This window comes from Anolis carolinensis, chromosome 2 (genome assembly GCF_035594765.1).
Source record: "Anolis carolinensis isolate JA03-04 chromosome 2, rAnoCar3.1.pri, whole genome shotgun sequence".
NCBI classification, from domain to species: domain Eukaryota; kingdom Metazoa; phylum Chordata; class Lepidosauria; order Squamata; family Dactyloidae; genus Anolis; species Anolis carolinensis.
In genome coordinates, this window is record NC_085842.1 from 209441019 (window position 1) to 209466233 (window position 25215).

General features: G+C 42.3%; 1 protein-coding gene across 1 annotated transcript; it reads right to left on the reverse strand.

The window, feature by feature from the left end:
• Positions 1-70: 70 nt before the first annotated feature.
• nfe2 (nuclear factor, erythroid 2) lies at positions 71-24996 on the reverse strand. Its single transcript, XM_062971633.1, has 4 exons — positions 24652-24996; positions 8427-8508; positions 6625-6855; positions 71-2643 (listed from the first exon to the last, which is right to left on the reverse strand). The coding sequence occupies exons 2-4, from the start codon at positions 8475-8477 to the stop codon at positions 1651-1653; spliced, it is 1275 nt and encodes a 424-aa protein (XP_062827703.1). The 5' UTR covers positions 8478-8508; positions 24652-24996; the 3' UTR covers positions 71-1650.
• Between the last annotated feature and the right edge of the window lie 219 nt (positions 24997-25215).

The window sequence follows — 25215 nt, forward strand, 5'->3', positions numbered from 1 at the left end:
ATTTTGATACATTGCTAAAAGAAGGTGCTTGCTCTAAATGCTTTCATGGCAGCAAATAAAAGGGAATCAATTGTGTACCAGATCATTTTTTTTATTTTTACAGAAAAGGAAAATACATTATTTACAAATACATGGTTATGAAAGGAAATGTTTCTTTGTGAGTTACAAATACTTGGTCTTTCAGATCACTCATGGTGTTTCCATGCCATGCATTCTGATGCATCCTGGCTTGGGTTTGTTTACTGTATTGAGATGGCTGTGGTTTAAAATACACATTAAAGAATGCATTGTTCTAGTAGAGAACAGTCTATTGTAACCAAGCCATTTAAGTTTGTCACCAATCCATTATATTAGTTGCTTTATGTTTACAGCTGTATTTATACCATGGAGGAAACATAACTTCCTCATAGAAATCCAAAAATAACTTACAGGATGTTTTGGGATAAAATGTTTGGCCTTTGAGCCACAGTCGAGTATTTCTCACTAAAGTCAGCAAAAACATAAACATATTTAAAGGGTAACTTAGTACTCTCCATATACTGTGTTTTTTGCATGAATAAAACTTTATAAATGGGGATGCCCTAAAATGGCACCTTAAACCTTCTTGGAATTCAGCATAAATCTGGTTATATTTACAAAATTCCTATAAAATTGGATTTGTGCAACCCCATTTAATCCTATCTTGTTGACTAGTTAGAATATAAAACCCACAAAGGAAGGTTTCCAAACACCACTAAGCCCCCTTCTACACCACCATATATCCCAGGATCTGATCCCAGATTATCTGCTTCAAACTGGATTATATGAGCCTCCACTGCTAGGTAATCTGGGATAAGCAGATAATCTGGGATCAGATCCTGGGATATAGGGGCAGTGTTAAAAGGGGCCAAAGTTTCTGGAATATGAACACTTAGCTGAGCCAAGCTTAGCTCATGAACCTGCCTAGAAGCTAAGCAGGATCAACCATAGTTTGAACTTGGATGGAAGACCAAAGAATACCTGGTGTTGTAGGCTATATTTTGGAGGAAGAGAATGGCAAAACTACCTGTAAGTATTTCTTGCATAAGAAAGTCCTAGGGAATTAATGCCATAAGTTAACAAGCAACTTGAAGGCACATACACCACCCAGTGCTAAAAAAGGATGGTACTGTTTTTATAAAAAATAATGCTCCGAAGAGTCATGTGTGGATTCATGGGAAGAGACCAATAGGGTGGCAGGGATGACCTCAGCCTTGCCTGTTTCACACTTTGCTACTATGCAGATAAGGCCCAAACCTAAAGGACAAAATACGTGTGAAGTAACCAGAAAATGGGCATAAGCTTGCCAAATGAGAGCTGGAGCTTTCCATGTTTTCTCTGCAAGATAGAAAGTATACTCCTTACATCTGGACCACACCAGGTTGGAGAGAGTGATTGTGGGGTGGGGGGGTTAAACTCTAGTAAGGTTTCCCCAATCCTACCTGCACCTAATACAGGGCAGTGATTTTGTCCTAGATCAGAACACATTGTCTTCCATTCTGGCCATATGGTTTGGAGTTTCAAATCCAAGCTTCCTACATTGAGATGATCTTGAGACAGATGTGGATAATGCACTTGAAAATGGTACTTATACAATTTGGGTCCGTCAGTTCCCACAATGACCTGTCCTCTTCAGTCAGTAGAAATATCTAGCTGTTCATTCCGTGGCACAAGGAAGATATTGCCATCAGCGGTGAGTTGCAGTGTATATTCTTCTGGAGAATAGGTATTGCCAGCTTCATCATGCAACATGCAGAAGACTTGGTGGTACAGTGCCCCCAGCTTTTGCCTTGTAAGCATCAGTGTCCTGTTGAACTCACCACGGTCCCGTAACAGGCGCTGGCGCTCACGACTCAGATCATCAAGCTCCCTCTCTAGGTGCACCAGTGTCTCCAGCTTGCGCTTGCGACAGTTTTGAGCTGCCACTTTGTTCTTCCCGCGACGGCGGATGTCCCGAATCAGTGCCAGCTGAGGCTCGCTCAGGGGAAAGCGTGACACCAGCTCATTGAAGTCATCCACTGGGAGGTTGATGATTTTCTCAACAGGGAAAGGAATTTTCATGGCTAGGGCTCGCCGTTCGTCCCGACTACCTGCCAGTTCACCTCGTGGGCCTTGTCCCTTCTCCAAAGAAAGTTCTGTGTGTGGGCCACAGATGGGCACCTCTGATACTGGAGTCAGCATTGGATATGCTGGTGCATATTCAATGGGGTACAGGGAAGTATATTCTGCCTGCTCCAGCCCCTCTGCCTCCAAGGACTCTGCATCACTGTAGTTAAGTGATAAGCCAGAGTCTGATTCCATGTCTTCTTGGGGCTTACAGGGACCTTGAGGCCCATAGGCGCCGTTGCCCAGGGCTACCCCTGGTCCACCTTTACATGCATTCAGCCTGGCAGGCCCCAGAGGCTCAAGTGAGGAGATCAGCATTCCTGTGTAGCTGTGGAGAGAACAAGAGGGTGGAAGAGTTTCTGGATGTATATGTTCATACACAGAAGCAGGTTGACTGTAGTTGGGAAGTGAGCTGTCCTCCATCCCAGTGCAGGGTCCATAACTTGGAGGTGGGACCATCTGTTGGGGGTGGCCACATGTGATGGGGTCATAGCAGCTCTCAGTTGGCATATCAAGGCCCTGTGGGGATATAAGAGGTTAGCTGAGAGAAGGCAGGTGGTAATATCTATTCCACTTGAGAAGGAAGTAGACATATGAGGGACCAACAGGAGGAAGGTTTCATTTAGATGAGAGTTAAGTGCAGAACTCAAAACAATGCAGGAATATTCTTTGGAGGCTTTTAAGCAGAGGCTGGATGGCCATCTGTCGGGGGTGCTTTGAATGTGATTTCCTGCTTCTTAGCGGGGGGTTGGACTGGATGGCCCATGAGGTCTCTTCCAACTCTACTATTCTATGATTCTATGATATGCTATTTGACAATTCCCAGCTATTCCTTGACTGCCAGCCTGCAAAGCTTCACTTCTCCTGTCTTCATCCAAATAATCTGTACTTAGGTCAAGAGGTTGTAAGTGTTCCCACTTTCTCTTAGGGACAGGGAATATGTGGCCCTCTAGATGCTAGACTGCAGACAGCATAACATGCTCCTGTGCTTCAAGGATAGTGACAAGCTGAAGTGTTTCCCGAGGATCGCAACAAAAATGATCAAAGATTTGGAAATCATGTCCTATGGAGAGCTGGGGATGCTTTGCTCTAAGAAAAGAAGGCTTAGAAGGATAGGATAGCTATGTTTAAATATTTGAAAGGAAGTCACATTGAGGAGAGGGAAGCTTGTTTTCTACTGCTCTGGAGACAAGGACCAAGGACATTAGGAAGAACTTCCTGAGGGTGAAAGCTGTTTTGCAGTGGAATACACTGCCTCAGAGCGTGGTGAAGTCTCCTTCTCTGGAGGATGATGAGGGCTGTGTTTATTGATTTGTCAGGCATGGTTTTTTAAATTATTACCAAGAACTGAGTTTTCCAAAGGCAGGCTCACCACCTATCAATCCCATTCACTTCTGCTTGTTCTGCTACATAACATGTGACATTTCAAGAGTGTGGGAGAAAGGAGGGGAGCTAAAGTGACTGCGCAGGTGCCTACCATGCTGCAATGGATGGCTTGATAATATTCCCTCCGAGAACAAAAGGCCAATTCATCCCTCCAGACAGATCCTCCATTGTCTGCCATTCCCTCCTACACACACCTCACCTCTCCCCACAATCATGTGCTGAATGGGGCAGTGTTGGGAGAGTCAGGATTAACACGGCAGCTGTGTGTAATAGATACCTACCATCCCACAACTAGGACTCCATCCACACCATCACAGAGGGACTAAACCTCTGCATGGCTAGTGAACAGCTTCCGGAGGCAAGCTGCTCATATCTATGCTGTCTCTGGTTCCATGTAGTAATTTAACAGCACAATCACACACAAGTGCAGAAAAGGGCAGTGGGCTGGGATGGTTCACTGGTGAGGAAAGCTTAGATGTTTTCTCTTAAGAAAAAGTGCACCTAAGAAGACACATGATAGCGGTGTACACAAATATGCAAGGTATGGGGAAGGTTATGTAGAAAGTCTTTTCTTCTTTGAATACTAGCCACAATTTTCAGCCATCCAGGATTTCCTCACACAGCACATATCTGAACTGCAGAATTTACTGCCATAAAGTATTATTGCTGCCAATCTGGACAGCTTTGAAAGGATTCGATAGATGCAGTTATGTAAGTTGAGGGTCCCCAGTAACCAGTATTCAGGATGGCTGTATGCCACCTCCAATATTATAGGTTTGGAAAGGAAGAAGGGCAGGGGGAAAAAGAAATGTAGCAACACCTCTGCTTTTACTGTTTTTCTATTTTAGCGTAAGCTTTCATGGATAAAAACCCACTTCTTCAGATGTAGCACAGAGTGATACTAAGACCTTGACTTATAAAGCATATTTATACAGTTGTGAAAGTCAGATAGAATGTAATAAGATCTAAAAACTTAAAAATTATGTCCTTTCCCTACATTTCTTTCTGGATCCTACTACATTTTATCTGAGTCCCATGACTTTTTACTTGAGGCTTCGGTGTTATTCCATGCTAGCTCTGCAGAATTAAATTTCTGTCTATAAAGGCTCACACTCATGTAACAACCAATTAGTTTTCAAGGTGCTGCCACATTCCATTTTTTCTCCCCGTCTGCATTTTTATAATATGAGACATTGGCTATTTCTCTGAAAAACAGCAAAGATATTATCTCAGCATACCTACTTGTGAATCTCTCATTGAGACAGCTAAGTGGCCACCAGCTGAAGTGAATGCTGGACTAAACTAATCCAGTCCAGGATGGCTCTTGTGTTCTTCAATAAGTTTAGAAAAATAAATTTCATTAAATCCAACTCCTACCGTAGGTAGGTGGTAATAGAGCTACAGTATAAATCCAGCAGGGGGCTGCCTTAACATTACAAAAAGGGAACTAGAAAATGGTAAACCCAGTGTAAAGTAGGTAAAGTCTTTGCAAGGGGCATCACTATGGGCCTTACCACATTGGGATATACTCAGGTTCTGAGACTCTTTGAACATATCCGAAGATGGATCCTAACACATGACGTTTCCCCTATTCCATCTGTAATCCGTAGGAATCTGTATGCAGAAACATTGCTAAAACGGAGTAATTGCACACAGGATTCTAATCGTGTTTTTTTATTTACTACAATTGTATACATTGCTGAGACGCTGTTTTTATGTGTGATTGGAAAATCAGCATCCATTTCATCGGCCACATAGGAGCCTCCAGTGGCCTAGGGAATAAAAGCCTTGTGACTTGAAGGTTGGGTTGCTGACCTGAAGGCTGCCAGGTTCGAATCCCACCCAGGGAGAGCGCGGATGAGCTCCCTTTATCAGCTCCAGCTCCATGCGGGGACATGAGAGAAACCTCCCACAAGGATGGTAAAACATCAAAACATCCAGGCGTCCCCTGGGCAAAGTCCTTGCAGATGGCCAGTTCTCTCACTCCAGAAGCAACTCTAGTTGCTCCTGACAGGAAAAAAAATTGGCTCCATAACATCTCACCAGAATGATAATTCAAACTTCCAGGCTACTTCAAAGTGCAATATTAGGGAGGAAAAACAAAAAGGTGACATTCAAGCGGACTGGGAAGAGCCAACATTCTCTGGTGCAATGAGTCAAAGTGCAGTATTTTCAAATCATAAGAATCATAATATTCAGGTGTGATGGGAAGAGTATACATCCAGTCTGAATACAGTATGCATCCAGTCCTGAAAAATACAGGATGCGTACTGATATAAATGGATTGTATCCCAATGTGATAAGGTCCTAGGCTGCATTTAAATTTGAGTTGCTAGATCTCCTTTAAGGACTAATCCAAATCCTTCACTCTAGTGGTGAGATAAGGTAATGAGCGCTAACAGAAGCAGCATCTGAAAAATTGGGGAGGAGATTTGAAGGAATCTTAAATCTTGCAGAAATTCATTACAAAATCAAGAGGCAGCTTCATAAAACTGTTTTCAGTGCTGAATGTTTTGTATCAGCTGGAAAAGAGGAAAAAAATATCTGGGTGCATATGCATCCTGGGATGAAATGGGGAGGGATGGTCTGGCAGTTGGTGAGCCTGAACAGGACCACACTCCATGTGTTGGGAGTCCTTTACCTTTCTGCCACTTCTCTCTGCCTTTGTTGAGTCCCACCTCCTCATTTCTATCATATACTAGTTCATTTATTTGTATAATCGGTTACTGCCATTCCTTTCCACATCTTCTTTTCCCCACACTTTCTAAAACAAGAACCCCTTCGCCCTTATTGCAGCAAGACGGTGCACAAGGAACTGATATGTTTCACACAAGGTCTGAACTGATCATTTGCTGGCAGCTTTTGAAATTGGTTCAAGAAGGGACACATGAAATTAGTCTGAGAGCCAACATTTGTTTACCTAGAGAAGGCCATAGTACTGAGCACAATATCTTCTCATTGCTCACAACCCTAGTCACTATCTTTATTCTTTGCCTCTTGCAAGGTAAAGCAGTATTTCTCTCCTTGCTTTAACTGCAGTCAAGGCTAAAGTGACAAACTCCATACAACTGCACTAGCAATTCACCCTTTATCCTCTGACAAGGCCATGCTTACCTGCAATTCCGAGATAGACAGGATCTCTTGCCAGGTGAGCTCCATCTCCCGTTGTGAACCAAGCTCCCGTTGTGAACTAAGCTCCCCTGCTGCCAATGGGTTATATAAGGGGAGGAGGGCACCCCGTGGCCATCCTTGCTGGGGTGGGCAGGGAGACATCTTGTCACACCGGACCCTGCCCAATGTCTGGTCCAGCAAGCTGCCCCCCAAATCAGCCGTGGCAGCAAAGCTCTGCAAGGTGGAAAGGAACGCAATTGGATCATATGGGTCCCAACAACTGCAGGTTCATAATACCACAAAATACAAGTGTTGGCCTGGTCAGGTTATCCCTACCTCAAGCATTCCCAAGGAAAAACTCTGGAAGATAAGTTCTAGACCACTTCTGATGGACAGACGGCAAAAATGACTTTTCTAATATGTTAAACCCTTCTTAACCCCCTCCTCTGATTTCTGATCATTGCTGTTATTGTTTTTTGATATCATAAGATTACAACATACCCTACCACCACCACCATCAGCATCATCATCATCATCATCACACACACACTCACATGATGAACCCATCACAAAGCGAGGGCCAGGGTACTAGAGTCAGAAATGCCATTAATGCTGATTTACAGGGGAGGGGGACACATGCAAATGACCCTTTTAAAGCACAAATGCGGCAAAGGAGCAATAAAAAGCATCAACCATAAGCTATCTTCCCAAGACTAGCCTGAGCAGCCTTCAAACACCATTATGCGGTATAAGAATAAAGATCTATTTCTGCCTCCACTGACCTTTCACCAGGAATATATAGACCATGTGAATAGAAATATTGGAAGGCCTAGGCACTGTGTTAGACAAATGTATATAAAATTGGCATATGCTAAGAGAGAGCCATACTGCATTTATAAGAATAAATCTGGCTATGGAAAATGAAGAGCTATGATTAGAGTTACATAGATCCTAATTACTGGAAATCCTAGAGTACAGCAGAAGGGAGTAGTAGGTCAGTTCATGCAGAGAATATTATTGTTGTTGTTATGTTTATTATGTTTATTATTATGTTGGAGCCCCCAGTAGCACAATGGATTAAACCCTTGTGCTGGCAGGACTGCTGACAAAAAAGTCAATAGTTTGAATCCAGAGAGCAGGGTGAGCTCCCGTCTGTCAGCTCCAGCTCGCCATGTGGGAACATGAGAGAAGCCTCCCACAGGATGGTAAATCATAAAACATCTGGGTGTCCCCTGGGCAATGTCCTTGCAGATGGCCAATTCTCTCACACCAGAAACAACTTGCAGTTTCTCAAGTCGCTCCTGACACTGAAAAAAAATATTACGTTTCTTTATACTCTGTTTTCTCACTCTACAAGAGACTCAAAGAGGCTTGCATAGGCTACTGAGAATATTTCCCAGTGGCTAACAAGCGAGAATGAGGAGAGAGTGCTACTGTTCCTGGAAGGCTGAAACTCTGCATCACAGTTATTGAGATGTGTAGCTACATAGGTAAAGATTTAGCATTTGCTTTTAGGAATTCAAACACGTACAAGTCCAAGAAGGAAAAGGTGTGTGTACATGAAACATGTCATGAGCCCTAAGACAGTGAGTGGCAACAGAGTAAAAGTGATGTGCCTATGCCAATACAGCTGTAGTGGACCCAACATCTGCACAAAAATCTGAGTGATAGCTGGTGACCTTCCCTTACTGGATAATTTTGGAGGACCCTGCTCAGCCTTTCTCAACCCAGGCTTGGTGTGGGTGGGCCCATCTGGTCCCTGATAAGTGCCCAGTGTCCTGCTTCCCCTCCCCACACTGCCTTACCTCAGAGCAGGCTCTGTGAATCTGCAGCGCACAGCTGCCTGGATCAGACATTCATGAAGCCACAAGGGTACCCACTCTGCGCCTGCAAGAGAAAGATAAGAGTTTTCTTATCAGCTGCCATGAGCTTTCCCTGGAAAGGGTGGGAGCTCTTCTCCCCTTGTGGTAACTGGATGATTGGGAGTGATATTTCTACAGCCTTATTCACAGGGGTGTCAAGAGGCTGGGTACAAATTGGAGAGAGAAAACTAGAGAAAGGGGGATTTCAGTATTACCTGATAGCTTTCCGTACTGGGCAAGGTTGGTCCTTAGGAGCTACTATATTCCAGTACTTCCAGTGTGATTATAACTGGCTCATGCTATTTCAGAGGGTTCTGTCTTGTCCTCCTTGTTATTACTCAATACAAACCACTCAGGGCCCTTCCAGACAGGCCTATATCCAGGATCCGATCCCAAGTTTTCTGCATTAAACTGGATTATATGTGTCCCCATTGGCAGATAATCTGAGATAAACAGAAAACCTGGGATATAGGGCCTGTCTGGAAGGGCTCCCAAGAAGGTTTTGAAACTTTTGAGTAAAATGCCACCAAGCTGAATTGCTCTTTGTCACTTGACTTCAAGAAAGCAGGCAACATCCTTGCCAGCTGCCTGAGTTCAGCAATGGACTTGGTGAATTGAGATACATAATCAAAATAGAAGAGATCATAATAATCTGTACCTTGGTCAGACCATGTTCAAACTATTCATTCTATACTGGTTTGCCAAGGAAGAGCATCTGGAAGTTTCAAATCAAGAAAATAGTATCAAAACTTCTTAAGCAGTTACTGACTGCTTTTTATGCTATTATTTGTTTTGGCATGAATTAGTTATTAAAATAGCAGAACATTATTAATATATTTGGTAGCATATATATCTAACAGAAGACGGGGAGCAGGAGGGGGGATAAATATGTGCAAGAATTGAATGCATGTGTGGGTAGGGCAGGAAAGTTAATGACTTGTGCATGTGTTACTGCAAGAGAGAGAAAGAGAATAAGAGAAAAAGTGTAAATAGCACTTGGAATGAATGAGCCACAAGAAAATATAGCAAGTGCGAAAATTCAAAAATGGTTAATGTGTATGCATGCACATTCAAGTCACCTGTCAACTTGTGTCAACACCATTAATTTCATAGTGTCTTCTTAGGCAGGGAATGTACATGTCTTAATAAGACTAACTACAAATTAGACTTATAATTAAACTTTTTTTCTTGTCTGGACCAGGATACACATCCTGGTAGATTTGACTGCCCAACTGCAGTGGTGAGCCATGTCTCTTGGAGGGCTGCAATATCAAATGTCAAGAGGTTAGCTGGGTCTCCACTGGGAGCTCCGTTTCCCCATCCTGCAGCACTCCAAGACAAGTGCTACTCCCAGGCCCATTGTCTTGGGGGACTTGAGGCCACCAAATTTGAGGTGGAGAATGTGGGGCATTCTGTCAATACAATGGTGTAATTCGATCCAGACATCCCCCATCATCAATGAAAACACATTAGTCATGCATTGCCCTAAAGCTGCTGGCCTATAGATCGAGGGGCTGCATCTGAATCTGTGGTGACCTGGAGTTCTGCAGACCTTCCACAGAGGAAATACTCCTTCCTGGGGTGGAACACTTCTTCGGAGTGTTCTGTGTCAAAGTCTCTGAAATGGGGAGTATATTGCTTGGGAGTTGATCTGTGGTACCGGAAGATACTGATATATGCATCCTGTCTCCCTATTCCAAAATGAGCATTGAAGCTTGTAGGTTTGTATTAGGAGACTATCTTTAGTTATTGCAATGAGCTAGAAATAGTCCAGAGTCTGGGATATCACTAAAATTAAAAGAAAAACAGTACAGTAGAGTCTCACTTATCCAACACTCGCTTATCCAACATTCTGGATTATCCAACGCATTTTTGTAGTCAATGTTTTCAATACATCGTGAAATTTTGGTGTTAAATTCGTAAATACAGTAATTACTACGTAGAATTACTGCATATTGAACTACTTTTTCTGTCAAATTTGTTGTGTAACATGATGTTTTGGTGCTTAATTTGTAAAATCATAACCTCATTTGATGTTTAATAGGCTTCTCCTTAATCTCTCCTCATTATCCAACATATTCACTTATCCAACGTTCTGCCGGCCCGTTTATGTTGGATAAGTGAGACTCTACTGTACTTTCAAACTATTCATGAAAAAGTATCAAGGCAAATTGAAGAAGTCACCACCCAATTTTGCACTATGACCAGCTCTACCATTAGTTAGAGATATATGGCTATTTTTGAGTTGCCATTTGGAAAACATGAAATGACTCCTCTGCTTTCAAAGGTTGTATGTAAGAGGGAATTTCAGCTGGGATACTTGTTACAAAGTTGCATGACAACCAACACCAGCTGAAATCCCCTCTTCTACCCAACCTTTGAAAATACAGGAGCCATTTTCAGTATACAAACACTCAGTGACATATATTAGTCTCACAGCAGTGGCTACTGACCTTCCTAGAAGCTAAAGAACAGAGCTACAAACACCATTCAACCCATCAAAGTTATCTTTCTGCAGATGGGTGGTGGATGATGCTTTCCCAATCTCTATGTTGAAGTCATTTTTACAGTCAATCCAATCAGCTTCTCAGTGTGGGATGGAAAGGAAGTTGTCTATCACAGTTAGGAAAATATTTAGGACCAGTCCTGATTCTGCCTCAGACTCTGGCGGAAGGACATCATAGGTCACTAAGCCAAAGTCTCATGCTGCTGATACTGGTGGGATGGCCTTTGTTGTGGTTACCAAATTTTCATATATATTTTTTGTGGAGAAAGTATGCCACAATGCTGTCTACAATGCACAGACATTTATTGAAATCTTCTAGAATACAGAGCAACATCTGACCTTAAAGAAACATTAATGCAAGAGGCTTGAGACTATTCAGTGGTGCAGGACCTTACGGTTCCTCCTAGCTTCAGCTCAGAACTGAAATAATTCCTTTTGTCTGCTTCTGCTTCTTCAATCACACAGTTGTTTCTGACTCTTCGTGACCTCATGGACCAGTCCAGGCCAGAGGTCTCTGTTGGCCGCCACCACCTCCAGTTCCTTCAAGGTCAAGCCAGTCACTTCAAGGAAACCATCCAACCTTTGTCTGCCTACTTGGAGGTTTGCCAGCTCCAAAGCTTTCTGGGTTTACTTCTTAAAAAGGTACACACTACACAACAATAATTAATTCAAACTTTTGGGGGAAAGGAGACGGGGAGAGCAAGATGAACCATGTTAGTGGTCAGGCATTCTATGATCTCGTGGAAGAACAGAAAAGCCAATGGATGGGAAATTGGTTTTGAAATGTAGTTTCTTGAGATCTATAGTTTAAAATTTCTGATTTCATTTATAGTTCTCTGTATTTGAAGAAAATTACTAGTTCACATGGCTGCAAGAGAATACCCAGGTCCATTCTATACTGCCAAAAAAAAATCCAGATTATTTGCTTTGAACTGGATTATATGGCAATGTAGAAGGGGCCCCAAAAGTGGGTGGACAATGCCTGGTGAAATTTCTGAACCCAGAGGAGTTGTTGAATAAGATTTCCTGTGGTTAAGGGTGGAGATCACACAACTAGCCTTGATTAAGAAAAACAAAATAAATTGTGCAACACAAGAAAAATATGGCACATTTGCTTCATTTATCTTGCATATTTTCTCTTTCTCATATATGTAAATGCATTAGGATGATCCCTTACACATTGCTAAAAAAGGGGGAGATGTATTGTCAAAATAAGGTAAGAAATGTAAAAAAAGCCATGCATAAATGTTGTATGTGCCAATTTATAGGTATAAATGGGAATGTATAATTTTAAAATTTTATTTACATATAAATACTATGGGAACCATACAGGGAGTTTTTTTTTCCCATGCAGCATATCCTGCACCTAAAAAATTGTGAGGGCTCTTTTTGTGCTTCCAGCTCCTTCACTTCAGTTGCATCGACCTGCTTCAGCAGCTATGCTGACCCTTTGATAGTTTGTGTGCAGATATGCATGGTTTGTGTGCAGAAGAGCCAGCTCTATCATGAGGCAGAACAAAGAAGCTGTGATAGACAGCAGATCACAGTTGTTAGAAAGACTGTAAATTTGATTTGTTAATGTGTGATAGGAGCCCCCGGTGGCACAGCGGGTTAAACCACTGAGTTGCTGAACTTGCTGACCGAAAGGTCGATGGTTTGAATCCGGGGAGCGGGTTTCCCCAGCTTTTGTCAACCTAGCAGTTCTAAAACACACAAATGTGAGTAGATCAATAGGTACTGCTCTGGCGGGAAGGTAACGGCATTTCATGCAGTCATGCTGGCCACATGACCTTGGAGGTGTCTATGGATAATGCTGGTTCTTTGGCTTAGAAATGGAGATGAGCACCAACTCCCAGCGTCAGACACGACTAGACTTAATGTCAGGGGAAAACCTTTACCTTTAATGTATGATTTGTCCTATGGATGGGGAGAAGCATTTGTGGGATTTTCTGTCTCATGTGATGAATCACTTGGGTGGCTTTAGGGTATATCACTGAAGTTGGGTGTGTGTATGTGTATTTGCTGCTATGTGTCTGGTACCAAAATCTTGGCCCAGACATGAGTGCATAAAATAAAGTTCCATGGTAGGTCAAAGCTTTGAGTTATCATTTATCTTGGGTACTTTTCACACCCCTACAATGTGCCATAATAACATGGAGATGAAGGAGCTGACATAACATCTGGACAGGCCCGGCCCATGAACCCCACAGTTCTTTCCAACAGACTCAACAAGGATTGTCTACTGAGGAGAAGCAAAACCCTTGGACGCTCAATATGTTATAGATTAGGACTCCTACAGTCCTAATATTTTTGGTGCACAGAATGAGAATGAAAAGACCATAGGCCAAAACATTTGGAGCAGAGTTTCTCAAACTGTGTTCCTCCAGATGTTTTGGACTTCAGCTCCCACAGTTCCTGGGGTTTCTGGGAATCGAAGTCCAAAACACCAGAAGGAGCATAGTTTGAGAAACCCTGATCTGAAGGATCAACAATTCCTCACTTCTATATATATAAAAGAGTGATAGAATCCTGGCACCGAGCATAACAACAAAATTAAACACCCCCCAACCTCGAAATTTCACAACACAACCCATCATCCATGATCACGCCTCTAGGTTGATACAACAAAAAGAAAAGAAAAATAAAGTCCTAATTAGAGGTTTACTTTTCAGCAGTGAAGAAGAATCACAATTATTATTTTTATTAATAATTCATTTCTATCTCGCTTTTTCCCATGGATGCGATTCAAAGTGATGTACAAAGGATTAAAAGACACAATTACATATACATCATTACATAAAATACATACTCAACTAAACACATAATACACCAATTTAGAAAATAACCCAATTTGGACACCCTATATGTAACAATTAATAACATTACAACAACTACCATTAAAAGGTTTCCCTAACCTCAGGACACTGAGGTTATTTGGAAAAATAAGTTATGTAGCTCCTACGACATTCAGTCTTCATAAGGTCATGTCACAACCATGATACTTGGAGGAAAACTTTGAGCCATTGAGATTCCCCACCCATCACAGCTTTTGTCTGCTCCAGAAGGCAAAAATAGCCATGGATCATTCAGGGCAGTGACTCCCCAAATTTACTACTTCAGGTGTTTTGGCTTCAGTTTCCAGAAGTCTAAGCTGCCTTGGCCAGTGATCATGGATTTTGGGAGCAGAAGACCAAAATACTTGGAAAACCAGAGTTTAGGGAACACCAATATAGGAGATAATGGAAGCAGGTTTCTAATTTAAAAAATTCCCATTCCTAGCAGTTCCTTTTGTACATGGATTAGTCTTCTTGGAAATAGTCTTATCCTATAGAATTTGTATGGTGACTATATTTGCTTTTACACCTCACCGCCTGCTTCCCCTTTCCATATGTAAGAAAACCACTAACAAAGACACCAAACCTTCAAAGGAGACTATATAAAAACTGCAGATAGCAAGTACTGCCACTGAAAGGCATTTTCCCTTTCCCTCTACACTGGAGAAATGCATCTTAAAAGATGACACCATATTAATATGTATATCCGCTTCTAGGTTAAGAATTATTGTTTTCAATCATATACAAAGCCAATGGAAGAAGTGTCCAATTAACTAGCTAAAATGGCAATAATTCATTTTGACAGATTTAATTTACTTGGAAATGGCCCTATTATTGCTATAAGTCTGCTCATCTTGATAATTGTGAAGAGATGTTTGCAGCAGTACACTTTGGCACACCCTGGCATCTCTCACTACTCAGGGGTGCTTTGAATGCGATTTCTTGCTTCTTGGCAGGGGGTTGGACTGGATGGCCCATGAGGTCTCTTCCAACTCTACTATTCTATGATTCTATGAAGTGAGGAAAACCAACAAGTCCAGCAATAGCAGCCTTGACTGAGTCCCACTGCAACCAATGGAATGGGAGTGAATGATGAACTTCTCTGCAGATATGTTTTCCATTGAGATCTCAGTGCCAAAATTCTGTTCCCCACTTATATCTGTCAGACTTAAAATTCAAAATCTGAAGACAATATGAATGCCTTCCCCACTATATAAAAGTGAGAAGGTGGCAAAATTGGGGCAGCCCGTGGTGTTTCTTTAAAATTATGGAAAATCTATTGAAAGAAGGCTGATTCCTCTTGGTAAATGTAAAGTCTAGGCCTGTTCTTAAGATCAATTTCATTCTTATCAACTGAGGAGGAGCAGTAATGGTAAGCATTGCATGTTGAACAGCCCTAATTTTAGACCCGGAAATTCCACGTAAGAATGAGAAAGACTTCCACCTGAAGTCCTACAGAGTTGGTGCCCAACACAGCAGGTTTGGGACTAGGCCAGGGGTTCTCAAACCTTTTCAACCTTGGAGCCCTTTTGGAAGCAAAAGTTTCTCACGGAGCATCAATAAATGTTTATTTATTATATACAAGGTAAAGGTAAAGGTTTTTTCCCTGGCATTAAGTCTAGTCGTGTCCGACTCTGGGGGTTGGTGGTCATATCTATTTCTAAGCCGAAAAGCCAGCATTGTCCGTAGACGCCTCCAAGGTCATGTGGCCAGCATGACTGCATGGATCGCTGTTACCTTCCCACCAGAGTGGTACCTATTGGTCTACTCACATTTGCATGTTTTCAGACTGCTAGGTTGGCAGAAGCCAGGGTTAACAGCAGGAGCTCACCTCACTCATATAAGATACTATTATATTATATATAAAGTATATATATCAGGAATGGGCACCTGTTTGACCAACATAAACTTAACAGTATTTCAGTGGAAGACCCCAGGGGGCATCCCGTCCAACCCCCTTCTGCCATGGGGAAAAGCACCATCAAAGCAGTCCCTGAGCAGTGGGAGGGAAATGGGGTTTGGAAAGCAAGGAAAGCGAGGGAGAAAGGATCTGGGTGGTGAAGAACGTGAGCGGGAAAGGGTTTTGGGGTGTGGGAGGTGAGGGGAAAAGGCTTTTGGTGGTGAAGGAGGGGAAGAAGGGGAGGAGGGAAAGCTTGGTGGGGGGAGGAGGGGGGAGGGAGGAGGAAACCATGGAGCTCCTCAGGATGCTTCGCAAAGCCCCAAGAGCTCCACAGAGCACACTTTGAGAACCACTGGACTTAATGGAAAAACCATGTCCTCCCATTTGAAGCTGTCTGGGTTTTAAGCTCCACGGGAGACCTCTTGGTGGCTTTTTTCAGGTCCTGGAAGTCAGGCCAACACCACCTTTGCTGTCAGGCAAAGACTGGTCCATAAGGGCATGAAGAGTTGGAAACGACTACGTGGATGATGAAGAAGAAAAGATTTAATTCAACCAGCGTTTAGCTTTTAAGAGAAACGTTTAATGGAGGAAAAAGATGAGGAATAGGGATCTCATCACACTAGAGTTTGGATCCACTTTAAATCCACTTTAGGGAGAGGGCTTTAAACAGCTCAGCCAGACAAGTCCTGGGCCTCACCAAACTACAAACCACAGAATTCTGCAGGAGGAAGAAACCGGCTTTCAAGTGAATTCATGCTCAGTGTAATGAGGCAGTAAAGCACCCTCAAAATGCATTTTATTTCAGGTGACTTCTTCTTCTTCTTCTTCTTCTTCTTCTTCTTCTTCTTCTTCTTCTTCTTCTTCTTCTTCTTCTAATTCTTCTTTTTGGATATACGTACTTTTAATGGATCTACTTATATGTTTTAATTGCTATTTTGTTTTTTATATTGTGTTTTTTAACTTTTGTACATTGAGCACTATTTGGAATGGCAAGGCAGAATATAATTGAGTAGAAATTAAGTAGAAATAGATAGTATTTACCCTAGATAGTATTAGTAAAGGTAAAGGTTTCCTCTGACGTTAAGTCCAGCTGTGTTCAACTCTGGGGGTTGGTGCTCATCTCCATTTCTAAGCCGAAGAACCAGCATTGCCCATAGACACCTTCAAAGTCATGTGGCCGGCATGACTGCATGGAGCACCATTACCTTCCCGCCGGAGCGGTACCTATTGATCTACTCACATTTGCATGTTTTCGAACTGCTAGGTTGGCAGGAGCTGGGGCTAACAGCGGGCGCTCATTCCGTTCCTGGGATTTGAACCTGGGAGCTTTTGGTCCGCAAGTTCAGCAGCTCAGCGCTTTAACATGCTGTGCCACCAGGGGCCCCAATAGTATTAGATGAGCCAATTATCTACTCCCACAAGGGCATTCAAAGAGTTAATCTAGCTTTTCTCAATGTAGGGCCTGCCAAATATTTTGGACTACAACTCTTCACATTCCTCATCACTTTGCAATGCTGTCTGGGACTAATGGGATTTGGATTACATATGGGGGAAGGTCTTTTGCACTATAATTGTATGATATCTGGGATTCACAAAAGATTTGCAGGAGAAAAGTGGGGTATACACTGAGTAAATAAAAAACCAAAATACTGCTATGACTTTGTAGCATAAAAGGGTCCATATAACTAACTTTTGTTTGACTTATCCTTTCAGTTTGTAACATATTGTTACCAGGGCTTGATAGAAGAGCGTGGTTTCAAAATTTGCATCTTAGGCCCCTCCAACACAGCTGTATAAAATCCACATTGAACTGGATTGTATGGTAGTGTGGACTCAGATAACAAAATTCAAAGCAGATATTGTGGATTATCTGCCTTAATATTCTGGGTTATATGGCTGTATGGAAGGGCCCTTAGAATGAAACTAGGAGGGCAAACGTATGCCAAGAAAGATAAAATGTCTGGTAGAACTCTTGCTCAACCCATTTGCCCCAATGTTAAAAGAAACACAAAAGGGAGAAACTCTCTGTAGAGTTAGGGCCATTCCACACTGCCTCTTTATTCCAGGACCTGATCCCAGATTATCTGTTTATCCCATGTTATTGGCAATGGGGACTCATATATTCCAATTTAAAGCAGATAATCTGGGACCAGATTCTGGAATAAAGGGCAGTGTGGAAGGGCCTTACTCTGTACCCTTCCACACTGCCCTTTATTCCAGGATCTGGTCCCAGATTATCTGCTTTAAATTGGAATATATGAGTCCCCACTGCCAATAACATGGGATAAACAGATAATCTGGGATCAGGTCCTGGAATAAAGAGGCAGTGTGGAATGGCCCTAACTGCCTAGCTAAGGCCCCTTCCACACAGCTGAATAAAATCCCACATTATCTGCTTTGAACTGGGATATATGCCAGTGTGGATTGAGCTATTCCAGTTCAAAACAGACATTGTGGGTTATTCTACCTTGATATTCTGAGTTATATGGCTGTGTGGAAGGGCCCTAAGGATGCAGTTTGATACCACTGCAATTGCCAAGGCTATGTAATCCTGGGATTTATAGTTTGGTAAGACACCAGCACTCTTTGGCAGAGAAGGCTAAAGACATTGCAAATATACATCTTGCATGATTCCACAACACTTTTACCTTGGAGTGAGAAAAACTAGACACATAAATATTGATCTCATTCCACTTCAGCTATCACAAGAAATCCCAGGGAATACAGCGAAGAATAGAAGTAAGCTCTGAGAAAATCTTCCAAAAATATTGTGGCCTAAACTTTCCTGAGCCAGAATCAACTTCTAATACAATTCAATTACCAATGGTCCACCAAGCTCATAGAATACATCTAAGAAGATTTCAAGATGCCATGGGACTCTTGTTGTATTTTGTTGTTATTTTATAACTTTGCTGTTATGAGAGTCTGGTACACCACCACATCCTCTTCACAAGTATTATTCCCAAGGTTCTCTAGGAACACAGACAGAAACATTAACTAAATGGGAACTAGCGAGTTTTCCTGGTTTAAGTGTTGGATTACTACTCCAGAGACGAGGGTTAAAATTCCTGTTTAGGCATGGAAAATCATTGGGTGAACTTTGCAAGTTATACTCTGTCTCAGACCCTTCCACACAGCCATATAACCCAGATTATCAAGGCAGATAATCCACAATATCTGCTTTGAGCTGGGTTATCTGAGTCCACGCTGCCATATAATCCAGTTCAATGTGGATTTTATACAGCTATGTGGAAGGGGCCTTAGAGGAAGGCAAAGGTAAATCTCACCAAGAACCCCATGATAGGTTCTCTTATGGGTTGCCATAAATCAGAAATGACTTGAAGCACACAATAATAATAATAATAATAATAATAATAATAATAATAATAATACTTTATTTATACCCCGCCACCATCTCCCCGTGGGGACTCGGGGCGGCTTACATGGGGCAGAGGCCCAAACAACACAAGGACAAAATATAAGCAACATAATACAATCACAATATAAAACAGATAAAACAGTAATGCAATATATCAATTAAAACAACAATACAGGATAAAAAATTACATTAAAAACACATAAAAGGCAAGACCGTAATAAATACAGGATAGATTATTAAAAACCCTCTGGGGCCGATTAATTAATGACTGTATCTCCGAAGGCCTGCTGAAACATCCAAGTCTTCAGTTGTTTCCTGAAGGAAGATAGAGAGGGAACCAACCTAATCTCCCTGGGGAGGGAGTTCCAGAGTCGGGGGGCCACGGCCGAGAAGGCCCTCTCTCTCGTCACCACCAAACGCAGTTGTGAGGAGGGCGGAAGCGAGAGGAGGGCCTCCCCAGAACATCTCAGAGATCGGGTGGGTTCATAGGGGACGACGCGGTCACGAAGATAGGCAGGTCCCGAACCGTTTAGAGCTTTATAGGTAATAACCTGCACCTTGAATTGGGCCCGGAATATAATCGGCACAACAACAAATGTGAAATCTGTTAAAACAATTTGGTGGGATTCTTGGTAATGTGGCACAGTGCAAGATTTGCATGTAGAAGAATCCTATTTTGGGAATTTCAAGATGCAGAAGGAAAAATATTTGGGGGGGGGGGGGGAAGCAACAGTGAAAACTTATTTCTACTAGTGATCTTGGATGGCTCCCAACAGTCAAAAGTAGGCAATGGCATAGTGGTTCTCAACCTGTGGTCCCCAGATGTTTTGGCCTTCAACTCCTAACAGCTGGTAAACTGACTGCGATTTCTGGGAGTTGTAGGTCAAAACACCTAGAGACCCACAGGTTGAGAATCGCTGTAATAGCAGATCATCAAGTGGTGTTTTTCCACTACACATATTACAGTTGAGTTTGGAAATTGAGTTTTTTGAGCAACAGTGGCGGGGAATTCTGGGCTTTGCTGTCTCACACTCCCCTTAAAAATGCAAGGTCTAGGAATATAGGTTTCCTGGTTAATTGGTGCCTTAGAACCAAGCCATTAAAGTCTGGCTGTGGGTACTGGCTTTAACCACAGTTCATTGCTACTAGTTTCAGCCAGCCTTTCTGCCTGGGAAGTGGAGGCCCTTTTCTCTAGAAGGTGAGGCAAGCTATTCTAGGAAGCTCTAGCGATCTGAAAGCTAACACAGCCTCCACTTCTTCCTCCATCCTTTCTCTGTGGTCCGTTATCGCCTCTCACCCTTTGCCTTTTGCCTTGCATGTTTCAACATGAGGTTAACCCTGCAATTTCCTTGCCCTCCATTTGGGATGTTGCACAAGAAAGAGAGAGAGAGAGAACCACACCCAGAGCTTTCTGTACAGCGTCAAGGGCATTTATATGAGGAAGACTTGAGCAGTGTTTTCATATTATGGATTCACTTAATCAGATGCCCCCCCAAAAGCAATTAATCAAGCAAATTTTAAAAAGTTTCATTCTATCAACAACTCTCTTATTCAGAAATCTAGATGAAAACCAGCACAAATAAAGGTTGTATACCAAATCTTGGAACCAGATAATAAGACTTTGCACTGTGATCATGAGATGCTTTTAGGACAGTGTATACAATCTTGGATTTCCAGATATTATTGGGGTACAATTTTGTCCAGCAACAGCTGGGGATCCAAGATTATATAAACCTGGAGTGCCAAGATACATTATCACAAGGTGAGCTGATGATCTCATTACTTTAGAGCAGAGGTTCCCAATCGTTTTCAGTCATGGAACCCGAGAAGACTTTTCTCTCTCTCATGGAATCCTAACTCTGTCTCTCATTTTCCCACAGTCTAGAACCCGACCTCTATTACTAATTATTGTGAACGCACAAAGTTCTTTCATCTACGCCTACAGCCTGAGTATTTTGCATAATGTATTAGGTTTGGAAATAAAGAGAAAACATTTAAAAAATAACCACAAACCTTCATTTTTGTTCAGGAAAATATTGGATTCACACCTATAATGATGAATGGGGTTGTTTCATTTTTGGACTTAAAATAGTTTTGAAATTAGGCTAAATACATAAATACAGGGCAGCATCCAACTTACTTCTAAATTAAACATAGGCTGAAAAGCCTGATTTGCACCCGTAGGTGGGCACAAAGGGGAGCATTGCTCGAATAACCTTTCCAACTGCTGATGGGTATACAGTACATCTATTAACTCTACCGAAAAGCCATTTAGTAGCACAGATTCCAATTTTGTTTTTAAATCAGAGGCACACTGAATTCTAACAGACATTTTGAAAAGTTTAAAAAAATCCACTTTTTATTGTGTCAGAAGTGACTTGAGAACATACTGCAAGTTGCATCTGGTGTGAGAGAATTGGCCTTCTACAGAGACGTTGCCCAGGGGATGCCCAGATGTGTTAGCTGGGTGGCTTCTCTCATGTCCCTGCAAGCTAGAGCTGACAGACAGAGCTCACCCTGTCTCACGGATTTAAATTGGCAACCTTCAGATCAGCAACCCAACCTTCAGGTAAGTAACTCCTAAGATTTTCCACTGAACCCCTACAATGCTTGTGCAGAACCCTTGGGTTCCGTGGAACATAGTATGGGAATCACAGGTTTAGAGAGATTTAAAAAAAGGAATTGTTTTAAACAATCTAATAGATGTATGAATAATCATTATCTACAACAGAAAATCGAACCTCCGTGTTCATAGATAATGTGAAGTGGAGTACCAGGTGGTAGCTAAAGGCATAGTAAGATGTTCCCTCTTAAGTCAAACCATTGGACTATCTAACCCAGTGCTATTGACACTGACTCCAGCTTTCCAGATTTCAGGAAGGATCCTTTGCAAAGGATTAACCTGGGGCCTTCTGCCTGCAAAGTATCACCTCTGTCATGGTGCTTTATCCCCTCTCCCAACACATGGGAAACGTCTATCTTCTGCTTGTGGATTTATTGAGGCTAAGTAGTGATAAAAAGAGATATTAGAATAGTGTATGGAGGAAAGTTACTTTTGTAGACTACAGCACCCAGAATCCCCCAGCAGCATGACTACAGTAGAAAAAAGTTGGGGTGGGAATTACAGCTTCAAAGGTTTAAAATAGATGTATTGCAGTCCAAAATGTTCTTGCAAATGCCCAGCAGCAATACTGAAAAGAATTGACAATAAAGTAACCTTACTGCTATGCAATAAGCCAATGCTGTAGGAGAACGTATGTGACTGGTAGGTGGACCCAATATGCTGATTCCATGAAATAGACCTGTGCCATTAACTCTGATCTCATAGCTGCATTGCTTGGGTAGCATGTGTTGGGAAAATCCCCTCCTATCAAGATCTTCAGAGTAGACAATATGGGGTTAAACACACAAATAGTCTGCTATGGAAATTGACAGCTTCCTGTACTGATATTTCCCAACTGGTCCATTAAGCACATGCTTCCTTACTGTCCTAGTTTATTCAGTACTTCGATCATAGCTCTTTCACATATAGGAGAAACAAATAAATACTAAAAATCCCGATTATTAAATACAATATGAAATACACCATTAAAATACTGAACTGGACCTTAAAATTAACTGTGATATACTGATGACTATAGTTGCTAGGGGAAGCAGACAACTTTCATGAGGTATTCTGATATCTCTACCATAATCTGCCATTGCATCAACCTGAGTCAAATACCTTGCATGTCCTTAGACTACCTGCCATAAATTCAAAACAGATTCTAGGGACTAAGCCTTGACTTCAAATTTAGCCCCTGGATAGCTCACAACAGATGACATTGCCCTGCTACACAGAACCCTGAAGCAACATTCTCCGATTATGCAATACTATAAATGAGTCTGAAAGTCAGTGGCTTTCTCTAACATTTCCTAATCATCTTGCAATGCAAGGTGAAAGGGACTTCATAAACATGCTTGTCATGAATGCCAGCATTATCAAACCTGGGACTGAGCGAGGTGATAAAAATGTTTCTTTCTGCAAATACCCAAATCTTTTTTCCTTCAGTTACTTTCATCTGCTCCAGCTACTTCCTATCACAGCTTCTCAGGCTTCTTGTGGATGCACACATGACTGTACATGCAGGAGCTTTTAGTGATATCCACACATTTTCTTGGATTTGTCTTTCCACATTTCATAGTAGTTTTTATGCCTCAAGGCGAAAATATCACAAAAGCACCAGATCATCTCTGGTCTTGGAAGTTAACCAGGCTCAGTTCTAGTTAATACTTGGATGTGAAGACAAGCAACAGATACCAAATTCTGTAGGCTGTATTTCACAGGAGGAAACTGTGAAAACCACCTCTGAAAATTCCTCGCCTAAGAAAGGTAAAAGTAAATATTTTTCTTTGATATTAAGTCTACTCGTGTCTGACTCTGGGGGTTGGTCTCATTTCCATTTCTAAGCCAAAGAGCCAGCGTTGTCCGTAGACACCTCCAAGATCATGTGGCTAGCATGACTGCATGGAGTGCCGTTACCGTCCCACCAGAAAGGTGCCTATTGATCTACTCACATTTGCATGTTTTCGAACTGCTAGGTTGGTAGAAGCTGGGGCTAACAGCAAGAGCTCACTCCGCTCCCTGGATTCGAACTGCTGACCTTTTGGTTAGCAAGTTCAACAGCTCAGCGGTTTTATCTGCTGCACCACCTGGGGCTCCTTTTCCTTAAGAAAATCTTATGAAATTCTTAGGATCACCAAAAGTCAACAGGTGACTTGAAAGCACATACACATTTATGCATCTGAATATTACTCATATACAGTAGAGTCTCACTTATCCAACACTCGCTTATCCAACGTTCTGGATTATCCAACGCATTTTTGTAGTCAATGTTTTCAATACATCGTGATATTTTGGTGCTAAATTCATAAATACAGTAATTACTACATAGCATTACTGCGTATTGAACAACTTTTTCTGTCAAATTTGTTGTATAACATGATGTTTTGGTACTTAATTTGTAAAATCATAACCTATTTTGATGTTTAATGGGCTTTTTCTTAATCTCTCCTTATTATCCAACATATTCGCTTATCCAACATTCTGCCGACCTGTTTATGTTGGATAAGTGAGACTCTACTGTAGTAATATTACTAGATTGTTGAAATATATATTTTCTCCTGAGTACACACAAATACATATGCAACAGGTTCATGGGACCAACTGCAATTATTAAGCGTCATCTAGCAAAGTCAAGAAATAAATAGCAAAGAGAAAAGGGTTTGATAGGGAGCAAGTACCTACAGCCAGGAGCCACATTTCAGCAGGACTTGCTGTCCAGGGGAAAGTTTTGAAAGGAATGGTTAGCTCCCCAAAAAGCCATGGCCACCTCTACAGTTCTAAACGTTCACTTGGGAATGTGAATCACTCAGTGTGTCTCTCCTGTTTCAACTTCAGACTTCACCCCCTTTCCCTAGCCATGCATTCAGAGACAGAAATTATCCCCCCTTCCATTAAGAGGCATAGGAACAATGATGCCCTTTGAGGCAGTGGCACAGTCCCTTACCTGCAGGAATTCCTGGCTGACCAGCCAGGTATGTAGATCGGGGTGGGGTAAAGAGGAATAAAAGGGTTTCGCAAAATGTGCAGGACAATGAGCCCCCAGTTTTGCCAAGAGGTGAGCGATGTTCCCCGCTCCAGGCCAGGTGAATCGGAGTCTTCAGGGTGCCTCCATTGCTGCCGCTGCTACTCCCATACACACTCCAGGTGGCCAGAGCTGTACGGTCTGTGCCCTGCCTCACTGTGGGCTGCTGATATTACATAACAGGAGCCGCCCCTGTGCAAGGGGCAGGGAAACCACAGCACCAGTGGTGGCGGCGACGGTGGCGGCAGATGAGATGACCCAAGGGTTGTCCTCCCACCCACAAGCCTTGCATTTCACCCTGCCTTCCCAAGGAAGACCACAGATCCCTCCCACATCTAAAGCCACGGTGCTCAAGAGAGGAGAGTGACCAAACACCATACACACAGTGAGGAAGAAGGGAGCACATGCAAGGCAGATTGCAGTTACTACATGCGTATAGACCTGAGAAAACCAGACGATAGCACCAAACAAACATAGGGGGAAAGG